Genomic DNA, 19203 nt, shown 5'->3' on the forward strand with positions numbered 1-19203 from the left:
AGACATGTCTAGATATATCTGCAGTCATCTCCATAATTATAAGTTAAAAATGGGGTTTAAAAAAGGTCCTAAAAAATGACACTGTGGTTAATTAGCTTGATCTTGTTGAGCTTTTGTTTTCCTAGACTTAAAAATACTTTAATTAGAGATTAGATTTCTCTCATATTTGTATAAGATTGAGCTAAATTACTCCAAAGATTTTTTTTACCAGGGGTGCCAATAATAAAAAAAACAGACAGGGCTGAAATATGCTATCATTTCAAAGTAAATGGGTGGTCTTAACTGCTGTAGGCTGAATGGGCACTTGTGTATGTGACATCGCAGCCATGATTAAGCCAAAACACCATTTTAGTTTCCACATATGGACTGTATGGACTGAGGAGTGAACATATGTTTTGGAACTTTAACAGTGTTTACATGGTAGATCTTTTATTTTCAAAAGTAAGGAAATTTTGATTTTTCATGCTATAGGCCCTTTAACAATCTTTTATTTAAAGCCACGTAGCCCTAATGGGGGTGAATTTTAAGGGTCAATTTTACATTCTGACTGAATGCAAACTGAAAGATAAGATTTTAAAGATGAAGACTTGCACACACAATATTTGACATAAAAAGTATGTCCTCCAAAAATCAACCTGTTGTGGACATTTATTAACTCAAAACCTATTGAAGTAAAGTTAAATATGAATTGTGGTGTGCTGTTTATACTCAGTTAACATTTCAGCTCAGTTCAGTCATTCTGTAAGCAGTTAAAATCTATTTAAAATTTAGAACTTAAAAAATGGAAAAATAGGAAAGCTAATTTGAGTTTTAAAAGTGTGCATGGTTGCATGAGTTCAATTGAAGTTTTTGCTTAATTTTTTTCATGGAAATCCAAGATGTGACCAGACATCTGGGCCTTTTTTGAGCAGGCTGCTAAGCCAAAAATTGTAAAAGAACAAATGGTGGTAAATTCATAACTGTTTCACCTTGAACCTAAAGCTGCACTATGTAAGTTTGGGTTTTGGAAATGTGTCATTGCAGAATGTCATTGTTTAATATCAATTGTGCATCGGACCCCCTCCATGAGTGTTGAAAAGTATTTAAAGAGAACTCAAAAACTTGGTGAAGGACGTGTCTTCTGAAGATGTATGTGAATTATCTACTATTGTCATCATATCTTTATCAATATATTGTTAATTCTGAAACCTAAATATCAAGCTGGGCCTTCTGTTTGAGCCTGTATGTGTGCATTAATACGTAAAGACAATTTCCAAAAAACTCCTGTGTAATCCGTCCCGCACCTCTGACATTTAAATGATTATTTCAGGCTTTACAGGGTGACTCACGACAGCACACAGTATATTTTAGTGTCTTTTTCCTCCTAACTCAGTAATGCTACATCTTTTAATTTGAGCAACAACAAAATAGCCTTACATAGTGCAGCTTTAACACATACTTGTAGGACGCAGTGGGAAGCTCACTGTCAGGAAAAATAGGCGTTCTGCAACAGCATAATAGATGAATTCAAGGTTGAATGTCAAAAGTCCTTTTCCATAATCCTCAAATCATTTATGGCCATGATTCTGGAAAGACACTTCATCCATCATTTGATTAAAAAGGCTCCTTTGATGTACAAGGTTGCAGGCAGATAGCCGTAGCTGAGCTGAGACTATGACAAACAGACTTTGTTAGTAGAGGAGCGTTATTTGCATTTCTTTGAAGCTCCTCCTGACACTCTCTTTGCAACATGATTACCAGTTTAATCTTTTTTGGACAAGATGACCCAATCTTCATTTGACCAACATGGTATATTCTGTCCACAGCCCTCTGCACATTTATTTAAATGATGTCAAATATTTTGCCAAAAAAGGTGCAAATGTAGAGCAACCATGCTGAATAAAAAAAATGTTGTTTATCCAGCTGGAGGGAAGAAGAAAAAAGTCAAAACGACACATGCAGCAGTGTTTCTCCCTAAGATCCGAGCACGCAAGCTGCTTTGCATCTGATTTCCATGCTGGTAGAAAGCAGAGCGAGGGGCTGCCACACTGCAGAGTGCGTGCCGCAGAGGGACCGCCAGATACTCAGGGAAATCCCTCCCTCCGCTTTCAAGAAAACTTTGTGATACCCAGCAGCCCCAGCTGCAGAGCAGAAACACAGGACCATGAACGATTATATGAAATCACTTTATTCTCAGTGTGCGGTGATTCCATTTTGGCAGGAATGTTACAGTTCTAAAATCATTCTAAAATGGGCATGCAGTGGGGGCTAACAGGTGGAGCAATCAGAAACACCGAAGACACACAGAAGTATCTTTTACAACCTTGCCTACTGCGCACACCATATGCATGCATACAATTTTGTCAACAAAGAGATAGAAAGGGAAAGGAGAGAGGGAGAAGAGAAGTGCGAAGTCTTTTTTTTCTTTCACAGTTACAAAAGAAACCCAAACAAAAATAAATAAAAAAGAACGCACCAAATAGGAGGAACATATTTCTCAAAAATACAACCACTGGAAAAAGACAGGAACAAGAAGAAGTTACAGACATAAAAACCACAGCAAGAGTCGTTTATCTGTATCAGCACAGAGAAGACACGAATAAGGACAATGCAGAGGAACAGCACACGTACATTCAGCTCACAAGAATGGATTAGTTCGTAGTGTTCTTACAGGCAGTATTTTTTCCAGTGCTATGAGTATCTGAGTGAAAACGGATGGTCACCCTGAACGGTGAGGATTACAAAGATCAGACTGTGTCAAATCGTACTTAAAGCAAATCACAAACACACTGTGTGTTTGCGATCTGCTTTGTGCAAGATTTGACAAAAGCACGTTCTGGAAATTGTCACAAAGCCACTCAGATCACAGATTATCAACAGAAGCTCTTTGTGTTTGACAACAAGAATGTATTCTTCATGACTTTATGAGTTAAGCTTGGTAGACTTTAGTCCAGTCTTGAACTGAAAAGAATTTATTAGTTTTGTCACATTCTTATGGAAGCCCATTCCCACAAGGAAGAGGAGGAAAAATCACCTTCTTCTCTGTTTCTGGCAGGAATATGTTGAAATATTGAGATAGTATCTTGAAATGATGACTTCTTTTCTCAGAATATTGACTTAATATCCGGCAATTATGACTTATTTTCTTAGAATGCTGACCTGATCTCAAATGAGTTATTTTCTCAAAAATTTGACTTGGTATGTTGAATCAAATTATTGAAATGATTAAATTCCAAGAAAGTAAGTCACTATTTCAAGCTATTAATACAATATTACTAAGTGATTATTTCAAGGATATAGGTTATTATTTTGAGATACTAACTCAAATTAAGTCATTATCAAAATAAGTCATTATTTCAAGATATTAAGTTTATTTTCACACAATGCTGCCAAAAACAGAGGAAGAGAAAAAAACCCAGGTGTTTATTTTTCTCCTGTACCTGGTAGAAATGGGCTTCCATACATTCTGGATAGTAACTAGACTTGAAAATGCCAAAAAAAAACACAAACTCAAAGACTCAGATTGAACTTAAGGACATGAAATGACACCAGAACTGAAATTAAACTATTAACACCTGATAAAATGAAACCAGAAATAAAGCAAAACTGACAAACACGTGAAGAAATGAACCAATACACACCAAACATTTTATCAGAATGAAGACCACTCTTTGGTTTTAGAAAACATAGTTGATGAGGAGATGGGCAGTGGTAAATGATGTCAGGGATGGAGATTCTGGGCAGTCTTGCCAAAGTATATTAGTCACCATCACACAGGCCACAATATGTAATCAGCAACAAAGACTGAAGCTGAAGGCAGTTTCTACAGATACTGAAGAAAAAAATACAGCAGTTGTGCTCTGGACACGGCCTCTGTTACATCAGAACAGTTAAGTGACGAAGGCAGGCTTTTCTTTAACTGGATCAATTACACTTCTTGGTTTGAGAAGTTCAGAAAATAAAGTTTTTATACCTATTTTTAAACCTTTTCATCCAGCACACAGTACTGCACTTATAGCCAAGTCTGCTATATCAGGAAAAACGCCTCAACACTGGACTAATGAGAGTAGTGGCAGTAAGATCTGAAAATACAGCTTGAGAATGATTGACAGCTAATCTAAATAGCAATTCCCACCAATTAAGCAGCTTAGCGACAGATTAGTTTGTTCGGTTCTAGATAGACACCATCACCGCACAATCAAGCTGCAAGCTGAGGAGCACAGTGATATCCTATATGTGTTACGTTTAACTCGTTGCTTTCAGGGTTACATGGCAGGTCAGATAGCTGTACAGATTGCTCTGTCTGTGTGCTACTGCACCACTTCGTTCGGCTCAGGCTGAGCTCTAATGGAGAACTTGTGGCTCATTACAATATTTTCTACAGACAGTGGATTTAATTTTTCATTTAAATGCACAAAGGCTTCTGCAGCTGAATATTAATCAAAAAAATTCTGGGAAACCAGCAAGGGCCAGATGGAATGTTTGGAATATCTTGGAATGTTTAAAGCACTCCATTGGCAGCCGATAGCTAACTACATTACTCTCGAAAACTTTACATATTAATGCATTTTCAGCATTCTTAGATGTCTGACTGATGATTTCACCTGAATCTAGACTAGCTAGTACTGACTCGTGACCTACTGTAATGTTAACTATGATTATCTACAGTACTTTGAACGTTAGCGTTACTGCATGTGAGCATGAAGCCAAACTTTACATAAAGCCACTGAGCAGATTATCGACAGTAAGAAAAAAGCAGGCTTCACAATCAGCTCATTTTCAGCTTATCGCCTCATGTTTGAGTGATTTGGACCCATTGTTGTCCTTCTTGGCTGAGCAATCATCACGAATACGGACTATCACAACAACACTTATGACAACAACACCAACGACAACAGCAACAACAACACTTAGAACAAATTAAACAAACAAAGAAACAAAGCACAGGCCCAAAACACCGCTTTGTGAAGCAACACGAGAGTCCACGGCTCAGAGACCCAAAACCAGCTCCACCTCGAAGGGCCTAACATCATACTCTGAAATTCACACCCACAAATAAAACGAGTTCTCAACTCCCTGCTTCCCTCTCCGAGATGCATTTTCATGAGGCTTATCTCAAGTCTTCAGCTTGACTGGCACTAGGAAGACGACACACTAACATTCTCTAATTCATTAATTAAGCTTGAATACATAACGATGAAGATTGTCTGTTATTGCTGATTTGGGATAGCATTCCCGTAATTAACCAACTGACACAGGACATCTTCATTCAAAAACAAATATTGCACTGTTGTCACTGTCTGTTCACTTAACGTGTACACACAACTGAGTTGTGGTTCGAAACATAAATATGTAAACATTGAATTACAATATTTACTGTACAGCGATGAAGATGACGATTATATACTTATATATATATAGCCCTATTGATCCAATTGTAGTAGTATGCGCTCGATATCACCCAGGAGCTAAGCTATTTTAAACACAGCACCTAGCTCTATGGTTCCTCTCACTGTAATTATCTAACATGCCTGAATCCGTAATCAATCAATAAATCTTGTTTTCCAGAGAGAGATGGTTAGCACGATGAGGGACGTAACTTTTGAAGGAAGAGCTCAAAAATCATGTCTTTATGTATATACTGTGGCAAGTATGAGTCAACAAAATCAAAAAACTCAGAGTTATTGCCTTAAATATCAATGTATTTCGTCTAAAAATGTCACACGAAATGACATACAGTGCAGTCACAAAGTATCATTTTCATGCTTAAAAAAAACAAAAAACGATGTTTTTTCGCTCACTTCCATTGTACAGAATTTCCAATTATAATATTTTCATACAAGAAAACGCAGCGAATCGTGGGATTATGGTGCCGTACTGGTTCACAGAATGGAACTCAAATGAATATGTAAATCATTATATACATTTCTACCACATGTACTGGTCAATAATATCAATAACAGAACAGCAAACTTTAATCAAAAATACGATATGGTTTGGAGGATTTTCCCCAAAGTTAAAATTATGGCTTTTTCTCTTAGTCATTGTGTGTATATATATATATATATTCTGGTATTCATATATAGTCTTTTTTTAATAGTCTATTTACAAACAAAATAGGTGGAGCTTGGGTAATTACTGTTGTCGTTCCATGGCCTGGACTCAGAGAGAACTTGGCATTAAATTTGTCTTCAATATGAGAAACAGCATCAGGCATGTATGCATCTGTTACATTGTTTAGTGCACAGGTCAAGTCGTCTTTCCATCTAAAATGTCCAACTCATAGTTAAAGACAAATGTCATGGCACACTGACTGAGTCCAGAGGTTTTGGAACGAGTGAGTGGAGGGGAAAGGTTTGGTGGACGTAATGACGTTTATGACAGGTTTAATAACAATATATCCAAGACGTTGTTACTTTTTATTGAACATGTCTACGAGTGGACCTGGGAGGAACTTCATGACAGTGTCCACGATGCTTTCCTCTTCCTCCTCCTCGTCACCGCAGCCGGCGGGCACAGCTTTCTTGGGGCGGGTAAGACTGCCCTCGGACGCTTGCTCCATGGCTGCCTGAGCCTCCGCTTCTTTCTCTTCCTTCTTCTTTATACCGTACTACAACACACAACAACACACATTAGTACATCAACCACTTTTGTATCAATGCACTTTCTGCATCTCTCCTGTTATTTCAGCATAAGCAACCTAGCAGATCTCCTCAAATCCATCCTGGTGCTGCCATGCTGTTTGTCCTGTGGAATTCCATCTGATCTACGTACAATATTTCATTTGGCTTGGTTAGCTTTTCAGCTCATTTATTCAAGGTTTCAAACATTGAAATATTAATGGATCTGACTTATTTACAGAATGATTTTGCTGCCACAGATCAAGTGTGGCTCAAAAATGGACTGATTAAAAAACAGATTTCTGTGGAGAATTCCCTCTAACCGCATAATTTATTTCAGCAATAAACTGATCTGTCAGTGGGGACTCCCACTCCAGTCTGTGTCCAGAAAATTGTCCAGACGTGTTAGAGCTGAATTAAGGCTGGACTGGACCGGGAGCTGCTGTGTGTGTTTTCAGAGCAGATATGTACGCCCTGTCAAAGATTCCTCAGAGATTACTAATATCAGTGATGACAGTCAAGTCTAATAAACCAACTCCACTGCAAGGAGTCCATTACAGTGAGCCTGGTGATTTAATAAGGTTACAGTGTGAATATGAGGAGAGGAGGGGAACAAAGACGGAAATGAAAAAGCAAAAATTCATTTGCAAGAAAAGGCTGAGTCATAAAGGAAAAGAGTTTGCCAATATTCTTCTGATTAGCTCTTCGAATGAGTGCATGAGCAGTAGAAGTCTCAGAACGTGTTAGCCTCCAAACACTTTAGCAATCATACTTTGGATTAAGGCTGCATCTTATGGACATAAAATGCAATATTTGATAAAGTTGTTGGACATTGCACTGACCAATCACTATCATGCAAAGTGGAAAACAAAAATAATGAAATAGTAATAGCTAACATTACAATTGGGGTGCATTTCTTGTGCACTGTAAGGCTGTTAGAAAAACGGTCAGCATAGCCTGAACAGTCTTTCTGTAGTACTGTGCAAAGGTTTTGGACACCTGAGGTAATTATATTTAAAAACATATTTAATTTGCAGTGTGTTTATTTGTTCTGAATAACACTAATATAATACATATGACATACAATGAATTTATTATGTATGTCAATATGTTCCTTTAACAATTTCCAAACCTCTCCTCATAGCAGCCTGGTATTGTTTGTAGCTCATCCAGTGCTTCTTTAAATGAAATCAAGTGTGCTGTGATGAAACTGAAAGAATCTCTGTGATGCCTGAGGGCACTGAGGGGAAATCTGGAACCAAATCCAAGTTCTTCTAATTAGCGCACGATATCAACTGCTTTTTTAAAGAGAAGAATTACTACTGGGCTAAGATACATGGCATTAAGCTATTTACTAATAAATATATATTTCATTCCTTAAAAGGGCCTATATAGTGATGCATGTTTGTTGTGACACTGCTTCATATATTTTACACACAACACTGGCAGTAAGAATAATCATCACATTTAAATGATTAAGGTTAGTTGTTAAGGATAGAGCAGCTTTAGAGCTGTGCACAGCCCAGGAGAGCATACCAATGCTACATTCCCATCAATCTAATTGTGTCACTCTTGTGCTGCGTGTGTGTAACATAATTTGATCCATTCTGTCACTGCAGCCCTTAACAATGCGTTCATCATGACAACTCATATCACCATGTCGTTAAAAATACGATTAATCATGCAGCCACAGTCTGGATTTGGAGTAGAGACTGAGAGGACCTACCTCTAAACTGGCATAGAGTCGACTGTATGACCATGTCTTTGGCACACTGCCACTTGGCAAAGCTGCCTGATTACTCCACTGTCCTGACAATTAGCTTACTGATTCACTGAGCATTTTCTCAGCTTCATTTAGATCACATGCACTTGTTCATTTACAATTAAGTGTTCTGATTAAAACACTGTGCCAAATATTGGCAGGGAAGGGCATTTCATTAGACAAGTGCTTAAATGACAAATGGTCCACTTGTTCTTTGTTTCTGCCCCAAGAGTCTGAGGCTGAAAAACGAAGGCTAATTTATTTTTCCTTGTCTTAGTATCTAGTTCTGTGCTCTTTTTTGGCATTTGTAGAGATTTTTTGTTAAGAAAAAAGGACCTCTAAAGAGTGAGAAGAAAGAAAAACTACATACCTATTGGCTCTGTTTCTTTTCATTAATCCCTCAACTCTATACAATACATCCAGAGACTTTGGCTTTGTCACCTTTTATTCATTAAAATCTGTCTCCAAGATCATCAAAACACATGCATGTCCATGTTCAGCACTGTACAATGTATTAAAACATGAAATCTGAGTTTTCTGTGTGCTACTGTGTTTTCTATCACTATATAAAAGAAGCATCATGCTGCCTTTATTGTTGGCTGCACTGGAATAATTTCTCAGTAAACTTGCCCTCCGATTCAGAACAGAATTGAGATCAATAAGAGCTTTATCAGAGCAACAATAATGGCAACTGAAATGTGAAATCTATCCCTAGTCATCTGAATAACACTTACAACCCTTATAATTACCCATATAGTATTAATATTAATATGAACTGAAATATAAATCAGTGATTCGGTGGGTAAAGGTGGCCCTGTTAGTTTAGTTTAGCTAATTCTTATTGCATGCAACATGGGAAACATTGAGGGAAAATACAGACTGTCCAGTAAGCAGTCTTTCAGTGACTGGTGGTGTGGACTAACAGATAATGGCCTCTGTATCCTGTAACTTTCCTGGAGAGTAACAGCAACATGCTGAGGTGTGAGCATGAGAGAATGTGTGTGAGGAACAGCAGGGGACCGCTGACTGATTCCACTGCACCTGAGAGGAAAATAAATATATGACTCTCCTGCGACATTTAAACCTTACATAAATGTGATTCTGTGAGCATACATGGATTAAAATAGAGATAACACAGCCTGTGGTGACCACAAAGCGTATCAGATGTGCGCAGGGGCTCAGCTGCAACCTATCCTGCCAATGATTTCATGCCATCCCTGACTCATCTGCGAGGAATAATACCATTTTACCCACCCCTTGCTCTGCGAATCTCTTTAATATATTTTAATATGAGATGGAGTAGGGGTGGGCACTTGATATTACTTAAGCTTTGGGGGGTTTCTTGAAATTGGGTGCCAAACTCAAATGTTTAGTGCATGTGGCGCATCCTCAGTATTTCAGTCACGTCCTCAACACAATGCGGACACGCAGTCAGAACCCTAGTGGTAAATTAGGCCCATGGGGTGAGGACTCTCGGCTTTTCTTTAGTCTGATGCATACTATATGGCTCTGCATAGCAGTTTATCTGTTCTAATCAAACCTGGCTCACAGTAGGAGACATTTCACCATTTTGTGCTGCCATGCATGCATTCCATTAACTGCAGAAATCTACCTCATCACATAATGACTATAAGCTATATTATGGAGGTCACACTCCACATATTTCTTGTATTTTATTTTTTCCTCCTGAAGTCCGCTTACAATATTTGTGTGGGTTCTAAATTAGTTGTGGTTCAATTATATATGAACATTTTCCAACCTCACCATATCTTTTACAACATGCTGTTTTTGTTACTGTGCCTTTAAGACTGATATAGGTAAATGACCTCTGTTCAGATTGGCTGCCCTGCATTGTCCAAAATTAAATGTACAGAACAGACTGTTAAGTTGAGAGTGAAATCATCAGGGAAGGCAAAAAATCGGCTTTAGCCACTGTCTGCAGGAATAAAACTCTTTATCACTTAACATGAACGGATGGTCTAAATGTGGTAGGTTCATTGGTCATATGTCCATGTGGTCATGGCTGTGACACCACAATCAAGATGAATTCAGAATAGTTTCCATAGATAGCTATATATATCTATATTATATATATATATATATATATATATATATATATATATATATATATATATATATATAAAGTAGTGAATGGTATTTTTTATTAAAATTTTCCATGCTATTGCCCCTTTAATGTACACAATGTGCAGTCAGCATCACTTTCATGCCTCATTACTGAAATAAACATAGTACTTAGATTTGTTTGAAGTGAACAAGGCCAATGAACGATAATGATAATATGGCAATATTCCTTGCAGTTTACTGTGACTACATTTTCTAATATGAATGCAGCATAAAGGCTTTGATGACTGGGGTGACTGTCACGAATGCGCATAAATGCATCATTAAGTTGACAAACATGACTAATGGAATTCCTCATACAGGAATGTCAGCTAAGCTGTAATAATTCATTTAGAAAAGGCAAACTTTAGTGAAGTGAATTTAAATCCCTGGCGGAGCAGACAGAGTACTGAAGCCCCCGTGTTTACTTTTTCTTTCCACCAGTGGTGTCACGCTGAAAAAAGGCTGTGTGGCAGTTTTAGAAGGGGAAGTCAAGCAGAGTCAGCCTCTCCCTCTCTCCACGACAAAATGCTTGGCGAGGCTTAGCTGTCATTTTCTCTCTCCTCTCGACCAAAACAAGCAGCCCCAGGGCCCTTCCAACCCAGTACATAGCTTAACACGAGAAAACATGCTTTTTAATTCAACTGCATTAAATATTCCAAAACAATCTGCGAAAAATAGAGTTGTTTCTCACTTTAGTAGAGTTTACTTATATTTTTAAATTGTTTATAGTTTACTTTATTTTATTTTTATGAACTTAAATACAATATAGATGATAAATACTTTCAGCCAGTAGTTTTATTTTTATTGTTTTATTATTTTGGAAACAATAAGAAGTTATTAAATGAGATTATAACTAACAGCATATTTGCTTCAATGTACTTCTCAATGCAAAATTTCCACCTTGCACATACTTGGCTTAGCTTTTCAAATATTGATCAAAATAAAAATATATATATATATATAAAATGATCTTTCGCTATTAAAGTCATTCTGAAAATCATTCTTCATTAAATCATGTTCTACAGCATTCTCAGTCATTGTGGAAACATCTACAAAAGAAATGTCTCAATTTTTTTAAAGCTTCCAACAAATTATTTGAAATGTATATTTTTTAGAATACTAGCGTCTTATTAGAATCAATTTTTCAAACCTCCAAAGTTCAGTTTTAGAGGTTGCATTTTCTGCAGCTCAAGATTCAAATAATCCCAAACACAAATTTAGACACATCAGTCCATAAATCCTTACTCTACATCTCAGATGCCCAGTTTGAGTGCAAATGTTCTTTTTTATTTGTCTGTTTGCTGTTCTCAGAAACAGCTTCTTGACAGCTACACACCCTTTCAGACACATAGTGTTGAGTTGTCTTCTCACAGTGGAAGGATGGACAGAAACACCTGTGGATTTTTTCAGATCTGTAGTGATCTTTAGCTTGATTTTCTAGAGTAGAATGGAGGTGGATGTTCTTCTCTCTCTCAAAGATGAAAGCTTTAAGTACGGTTTATCTGATGATGACAGTGTTGGTGCTACCAGGTCTTACACAGTAGCTAGTAATCCCATTTTCTTTTTTCTTTTATCTTTTAATAATGTTCTCAACTCTCAGTTCTGGAAATTACTGCTTTTTCACTTATTTCCCTTTTTGATAAGGGCTTTATGTCAGCAACTTCTTGAAGAACCGTTTTTTAGGAAGGATGCAGATGTAAGTTTTAAGGTTGGAAGGAAAGATAAGTTAAAGTGACAGTAGAGTGCTCAAAAGTAAAGAGTGTATAAATTAAATACTAGTAGATTTGATATTTTGCTTAGTGTTGGCAGTTTTTTTCAATTTTCTATTAAATATATTGTCACTGTTGGAACAAAACCTTATAAAAAAACTTCGAAGGTAATGCAGGAGGCATTTTGTGGCATTGTTGATCTTGATCAAAGTGATTTAGCAGATATGGTAGGTGTATGTTTGAAAGAGCACTGTACAAAAGGATGATTAATCCCTATATTTTTAATTATTATATATTTAGTTATTTGCTAATTTTTTGAGTTATTAACAGACAACTGTCTGCACATTTTCTTTTTTTATTAGCCGATTAATTAAAGTCATAATTAATGAATTGAACATAAATTGCAGCCTTATTTGTGTAACTTACTGTCCCTTTAAGTTTGTATAAGCATTAACTTGCAACATAAGTAGTAAAACTTCATAAGTAATTGGTAATAATAACAAATGCAATGTAGAATAACAAATGTGATGTAGAACTTACTGAGCTGTACTGTACAATTAAGCTATTCAACTTGGGCTTTAAACGATCCATTCAGATAATGGAGTGGTGATGAGTCCTTTTGGTTCTTACCTTATCCCTGATGCCCTGTCGGATTGATTCCCTCTCTGCCTCCATTTTTGCATATTTCGCCTTCCTCTCCTCCTCCTGCTGCCGGAGAGCCTCTTGTCTTTCCTCTTCCTTTTTCTCTGCATCAGGATCCTTCTCTTCCTTTTCCCCCAGCATTTTGCCCATGTCTTTGGTCGCCCCTTTACAGGAGAGGGAAAAAAGAACAAATTGAATATGAGTCAAAAGACTTCAGAATCACACAATGCAAGACATCGTGCTGAGAACTCCCTTTAACACGAGCTGGATTAAAAAAAGATAACGAATTAGCTCCTTCACTTATTCCATCTCTTTTATATCCCCCTGCAGTGGCCAGTTCTGTCTTTTTCAATGGGACAGTGGGACATGGTGGGGTCAGAAAGGGACAAAGGGTCAGAACATTACAACAAAAGGCTCCATTAATGCAGTGTGAGGGGCTGCAGGATTTAAACGGAGCAGATAATAAGTTCTGATTACTTCGACCCTCCATTCATAATACACAGTCAGTGCTTGCCATTTGTCTCCAAATGTGAACATTAGCAGAGGCTGTATTTCAGTTCTGTACTGCATTAATTACTCACATTGGGTTACATTTCTATAGGCTGGTAGTGAGTAAAAGACTGGACTAATTGGAAAAAAAGAGACTGTCACATTCACTTCAAAACTGGATATTGTACATGACATCACATTACTGGGAACATGGAAGATGGAGTTCGTCATCACTATCAATATATTTGATGTTGACATGTATAGCATAGCGACTGGCATCAATTATTCAGCCCTTAATTCAATCAGCTGACAGTAATGAACAATGTATTAAAATGATTCAAAACAAGGTCATTACAATCTCCCACAATTTCACCCTTTTAATATCCATGAATAATAATGCAAACTGATCAACTGAGAGGATGACACATTGCTTCATACTAAAGGCACATCTTCAGTCTGTACAGGGAGAAGGACCACTGAGCTTTTCCTCAGAGAGATTCCTCAGGTACGTACCAGCAGTGTGTGAAAATGTGCCAGATGTTTCTTAACACAACAGAACAAATCTCATTAAAATATTCTCACTAGACAACTTTTAACAACAGGGCTCGGTAATCAAAACACAAAACACCTTTTGTTCTGATTCTGACTTGTCACATTTGTTTCTACTGTGATTAAATTCTGTGTTTTCCTATGTCATACTAGAGCCTAAATCCATTATAAGCTGGAAAAGATTAAACTGTGCACTCAGATATCAGTTACCATGGGAAGTGAGTACTAGTGTACATTCTCGTCATGCACTAGTCTCAGCAGAACTTCTTCAGACATATATCACTGCTGTTGGAACCAAACCTTGTATCTCCATTTTTGTCGATTTGGAGTTTTTGTCATATTCTGAAGATGCCTGTTGCTTTTTACATTTTGTGTAAATTTCATAATAAATGGACCAAAATAAATGGCCCAAAATTACTTGGAAAAAAGTCTGGTTCCATTGACTTACAATAAAAACAAAGCAGTTTTTTCCTTCTCCTGTAAAGTTACCATTTTGGAAATACGAGGTTTTGTTTCGACAGCAGTGATATGTAACTGATTTTACAGCGTGGTTCAAAGGTTTAGAATCACTTCACATTAATGTTTTTATTAACAGACCATCATAGTATGTGCAATGTATAGTTAAATTTTTACATTTAAATATTTAAATGGGGTGGCGGTTGGGGGGGGGGTTGATTTTTCTCCCAATTTAGACATGGCAAATGCCCACCTGCTAGTGAGGTAACCCTCTATTTCTTGATTACTGGTGTCAGCTAACAGACTTCCGCTTAGGATAGCATCATGCAACACATTAAAAATATATTTTCATGTGTGCTTTTTGCACAGACCACATTTTATGTTTTATTTTTTTTCCATGTTAAATTAAGAAAAACACTAACTGCGCACCAAATTAGCAGAAGTGTGTTTTCTGTAGAGATATATTAACTTACTTACACTCAGAAAATCATGTAATATGATTGGGGTGCCTTAACTTTTGCATAAGACTGTTTGCTTTTTTGGTCATTTTGCTTCTCCTGGTCATGAATAGCTATGAGATCACCTCTTTTTTTAAACCACATGGCATTCTGGATATCAATTGTTCTATAAAACAGCTATTTATATTAACCTACAGCTCATCATTCTTGACAGCTTCTTAGATTCCTACATATTTAAAACCTATTGAATTGCATAGGATTAGCATGTCAAAGTCATTTTATGTATCTGCAACCAGATACATTAGCTCCACAGGAGTAGGTTTAACTTTCGCAGGAGTTCTCTTAACTCTGCTTATTTTAGTATGCGGGATTGTGCGGGTGAGACAGAGGGCCATGTAAATGTATGAGGACTGGCGCATTTCAGTGCAGGAGTTTTGCTGGTGGCATGTCAGCAGCTGGAGGAGGCCAGGTGCCCTTACCCAGCAGCCCAGGGGTGCGGCGGCCCACGGTCGTCCCGCGCTCAGCCTGCGTGACAACAGCCTCCTGCTGTCTGTGCTCAGGAAATTGATTTTAATGAGGACTGGGGCTTCCCTGACAGCACAGACGCCAGTGAAAAAAAGCCGGCCGAAGGCTTACTCCTTCACCATTAGCCCTGGCCGCTCATCCACACACAATCTGTGCGCGGGTCGGACGGGCCGGGCCGCCCGTCCCTCTGAAGGGAGAGCGTGAGCACATGTCCATCTGCTTTCCACCATGAATTTATGAGTGGCCTTCATGACCTTGGGGTTGACGCCTGCTCTCGCCTTCGTGTACTGAGACAGCTAATCAGCAGAATGAGAGAGAATGCTAATTAGGATCTGTTTCAACAAGCAAGCATGTGGAAACACATCACTGTATATTTATTTAGGACATTGCTTTCAAACCTAGTAATGTCACTTGACTATAATGAGGTTTGTTTTTATGATGTCACAATGAGAGGGCCTCTACAGGATCACAGAGAGCTATTACAAACAAGCGCGTGGAGGGACGAGCTGCATGGATCTGGCAATATAGCTCCATTATGATGAGCTATGTTTTTATGATGAGTTTTATTGTAACTTCTACATAATTCTGTATGCTATCAAGCAAGCATGTAGAAACAGATCCATGTACATTTATTTGCACAGCAGTTTAAGCCAAACCAAAACTGCACACAACATTAGCTCAACTTGGTGATATTGCTCCATTATAGTGAGGCGTGGTATTATGATGTCACAACACTGAGCTGGCTTATATCACCATAGTGGAACTTTTAACTGAACTTCTAAGTTTCCCTGTAGCTTCTACAGAATTACAGAGCTATTACTGTGGCTCATGTTGCATGGTGGAGCCACTCTGCCTGTATTAGTGTGATCAATATCTGGACAAGTGGTAACACTGCAATACTATAGATGACGTATTGCACTGAGCATGCCCAGAGGCGACAGCAGAGACACAGAAATATTCTCTGGGTTAGACTTAAATTGAATCGGAATTACACAGTCAATGGCCCATTGTGAAGATATGTACCTTCATAACATAAAAATACAGGTTCAATCATCAAGCATTATTGAATTTTTGTCATGAATAGTACCTTCAGCTCATAAAAAACACCTTTAGCGTTCTCTGTAAAATGCAAAGATTCTCTATCGTCTACATTTTGCCTGAGGCAAGTCTTAAAACATGCTCGGATGCTTGAATAATGGTGTTGCACCAGACATTTTGCTCCCAAATAACTGGTGGAGAGCACAAAAATGTGTCAACACATTTCCCCACAATCATGTGCTCGCCTTATTAGAGGTCCCACCATTATGCACTCAAGTAAAAGTAAAAGTATCTTGTATGCCCTGCTCTTATACCTTTTAGGCCTTCTACCGCACTCAGTACCCTAGGCTTCATCAAATAATCAAACAGATTTGACAGAGTTGATGAGGAAACTCCCCCAACACACACGCACACGTAGACCAACAATCATTCTAGACCAATTGATTTTGGCGGCTGTGTGTTTTCCACTCTCTAGCTCTCTCTTTGCTTGCTTGTGTTATTGATGATTATATCCACACGGATGTTCTCTCCTGTCTCAGCTCCTGCGTGTTTCATTATCTGTTTTTAATTAAAGCTGTTTTCTCTTGCATCGCTCTCTCTCGTCTTTGCTCCTCTGCTGTGCAGTGCTGGTAATCTGAGCTCTCAAGGCTAATTAGCTCGTCTGATCGTGACAAAGTCGCCGTTCCACCAAGCGAGACAGCCGCGTCCCAGAAGTCTTTGCAGCATTGCGGTATAGTGCAGTAGTGCCAACTGTGCAGGCACTCATGCAGTAGTTTAGCCAGCCGAAATGCGCTCACCCCCTGTGAGAAATCTTTCATGGTTAGCCGCTAGCAAAGCTAAGACTAACAGGCCTGAGTGGTCTCATGTTGCTAAGTGCACCAGCTTAAAGTCTAGGAAGTTTCCTTCATGTTAACTATTGGCAAACAGTCTAGAAATGTTCCTGGATATCAACCATCCACGCTATTTTTCACACGGCCACTGTATTTGAAGATCATGGTTGAAATATACAGTTGGGGAGGGAAGTATCGTTCATTACTGAATAGAAGAAAGTTAGCATTTTAAGTTTCATTAAATGTCTCTGACACATTCTGGTTCAATGTGCAGTTTGTAGCTCTTCTTACTACAGCCTAGTAAAATGAAAGTGCAGCTCTTTAACTTATTGTTCCCTTTATAACTGATATACTCTGCCCTCACTAGAGTAGTCCGAGCAGGTTAGCATAAAGCTAACTGGCTAATAGACTAATATTCCAATATTAAAAGACTGTTCAAGTCTTTAAAGAAGGAGTTACTGTAATACTGATGGCTTCAATAATGTTAATTGCATGCTTGCTGCAAGCTTAAAATGTCTGTATTTCAACTTGAGCTGACATATCCGTTACAGGGCAGGGCTAACCCCACTAGCTTTAATAATATATTAATAAATTAATAATATCATAGGTTTGTTTTTGCTTCTTGGTTTTTGGAATGAAGATTATCCTGTGGATTTAACTTTTGGTATCAATTCCATCGATTCCCATCACTTGACTCCAAAATTTCTGGAACCAAACAGCCCTAATATTAACTGTTAACAAGCAGTCTAAAAAAGTTCTCTCATGTTAGCTATTAGTGGGAATCTTCATGTCCACTACAGCTAGAAGTGCTGAAAGGTTTCACCATGTTAGCAGTGCTCAGGTTTCAGTAACAGTCTTTGAGGGTTTTGTTTGCTAAATGCACAATAACAAGCATGGAAGGTCTTCTGTGCTATATTTGTGCTGCAACTGTCAGGTTTGAGGGGTGTTCTCTATGTTCTGATGCAGGTCCTGCTATGAAGATGCATAGGTCAGTGAGAGAAGAGAGAAAGAGATGCTTCATCTTGAAAAAGTTTGATCACGGCTTAAAATGGCCCATGTTATGTAAAAGCCTGGGGTGTATCTGTTACAGTGAGAGAGAGAATGAAGGTGAGAAAGTGATGGAAATGGCATACTTGATGGCTTGCATGTCCCCGTGCCTTTGCGTGTGTGTTGTGCGGGTGCTCTCGCTGAGAGGGTGTGGGTGGAAGAGAACAAACTGTGCTGCTCTGTGTGTGCGACACAGCAAAAAATTTTAGCTAAAGAGTTTTTTTTGTGTGTTTGTGAGCTCTTTTTTGTCTGTGTGTTTTCAGACATCTGTGTACTGGCGAGCTGGGTTTGCAGAAGCGCATCTCTGTTTGACCATGCGTGTGTGAGCGAAGGTCATGGCTGTGTACTGAAGGACAGTAAGGGACGCAGTGATCTCCCCATGGAGCCGAGGCACGTGTGTGTGCAGCAGGGAGCAGCTCAAGGACTGTGTGTTCCTTCTCCTCCATCTGTCATTAGTCACACCTGCTCTGGGAGCAGAGCCCAGCGCCCCGCCCTGGGCCCCGACCAAGACATTAACCACCCCCCATAGAGAACACACCGCACTGTACACCTACAGCCACCAGCACACTCTGCTTTTAGGCAGGTTGTGGTGAACAGCTCTTTGCTCCCGATAGCATCTCATGATTTGATTTTGAAACAGCACAAATACAAAGCCATAAAGCAGTTAGAGAAGGGGCAGAGTTACTTGTACATTTTCTTAGGATCTCATTTGCTGGAAATTGATCACATTCTTAAAACTACAGGTGCCAATAAGGGTTCCAGCAATACCACTGAAGAACCATTTTTATTTCCTTAAAGGGCATTTACCACATAGAAATCTATTTCCCTTGTTTTTTTAAAAAGAGTTTGATGTCATATGTAAACATTGTTAAAGTTTCAAAATGCACTGCACAGTCCATATTTAGAGACTATACTGCCAAAAAAAACTTGTTTTGAACTCACTGTTTCTGTGATGCCACAAAAATCAACATGTTT

At 38.4% G+C, this 19203-nt stretch overlaps 1 protein-coding gene across 2 annotated transcripts in view; it reads right to left on the reverse strand.

The window, feature by feature from the left end:
* Nucleotides 1-2149: 2149 nt before the first annotated feature.
* Nucleotides 2150-19203, reverse strand: part of LOC118811512 (complexin-1) — a 56966-nt gene continuing 39912 nt past the window's right edge. Inside the window, exons 3-4 of one of the 2 annotated variants that reach the window (XM_036575743.1) lie at nt 12825-13000; nt 2150-6589 (exon numbers count right to left, since the gene is read on the reverse strand). In XM_036575743.1, coding sequence (XP_036431636.1) covers nt 6392-6589; nt 12825-13000 — 374 coding nt within the window. In that variant the 3' untranslated portion in view covers nt 2150-6391. Of the gene's footprint in view, nt 6590-12824; nt 13002-19203 lie in introns of both variants that reach the window. The other variant, XM_036575744.1, reaches the window with a different exon arrangement.

Source organism: Colossoma macropomum, unplaced genomic scaffold (assembly GCF_904425465.1).
Source record: "Colossoma macropomum unplaced genomic scaffold, Colossoma_macropomum, whole genome shotgun sequence".
Lineage (NCBI taxonomy): Eukaryota > Metazoa > Chordata > Actinopteri > Characiformes > Serrasalmidae > Colossoma > Colossoma macropomum.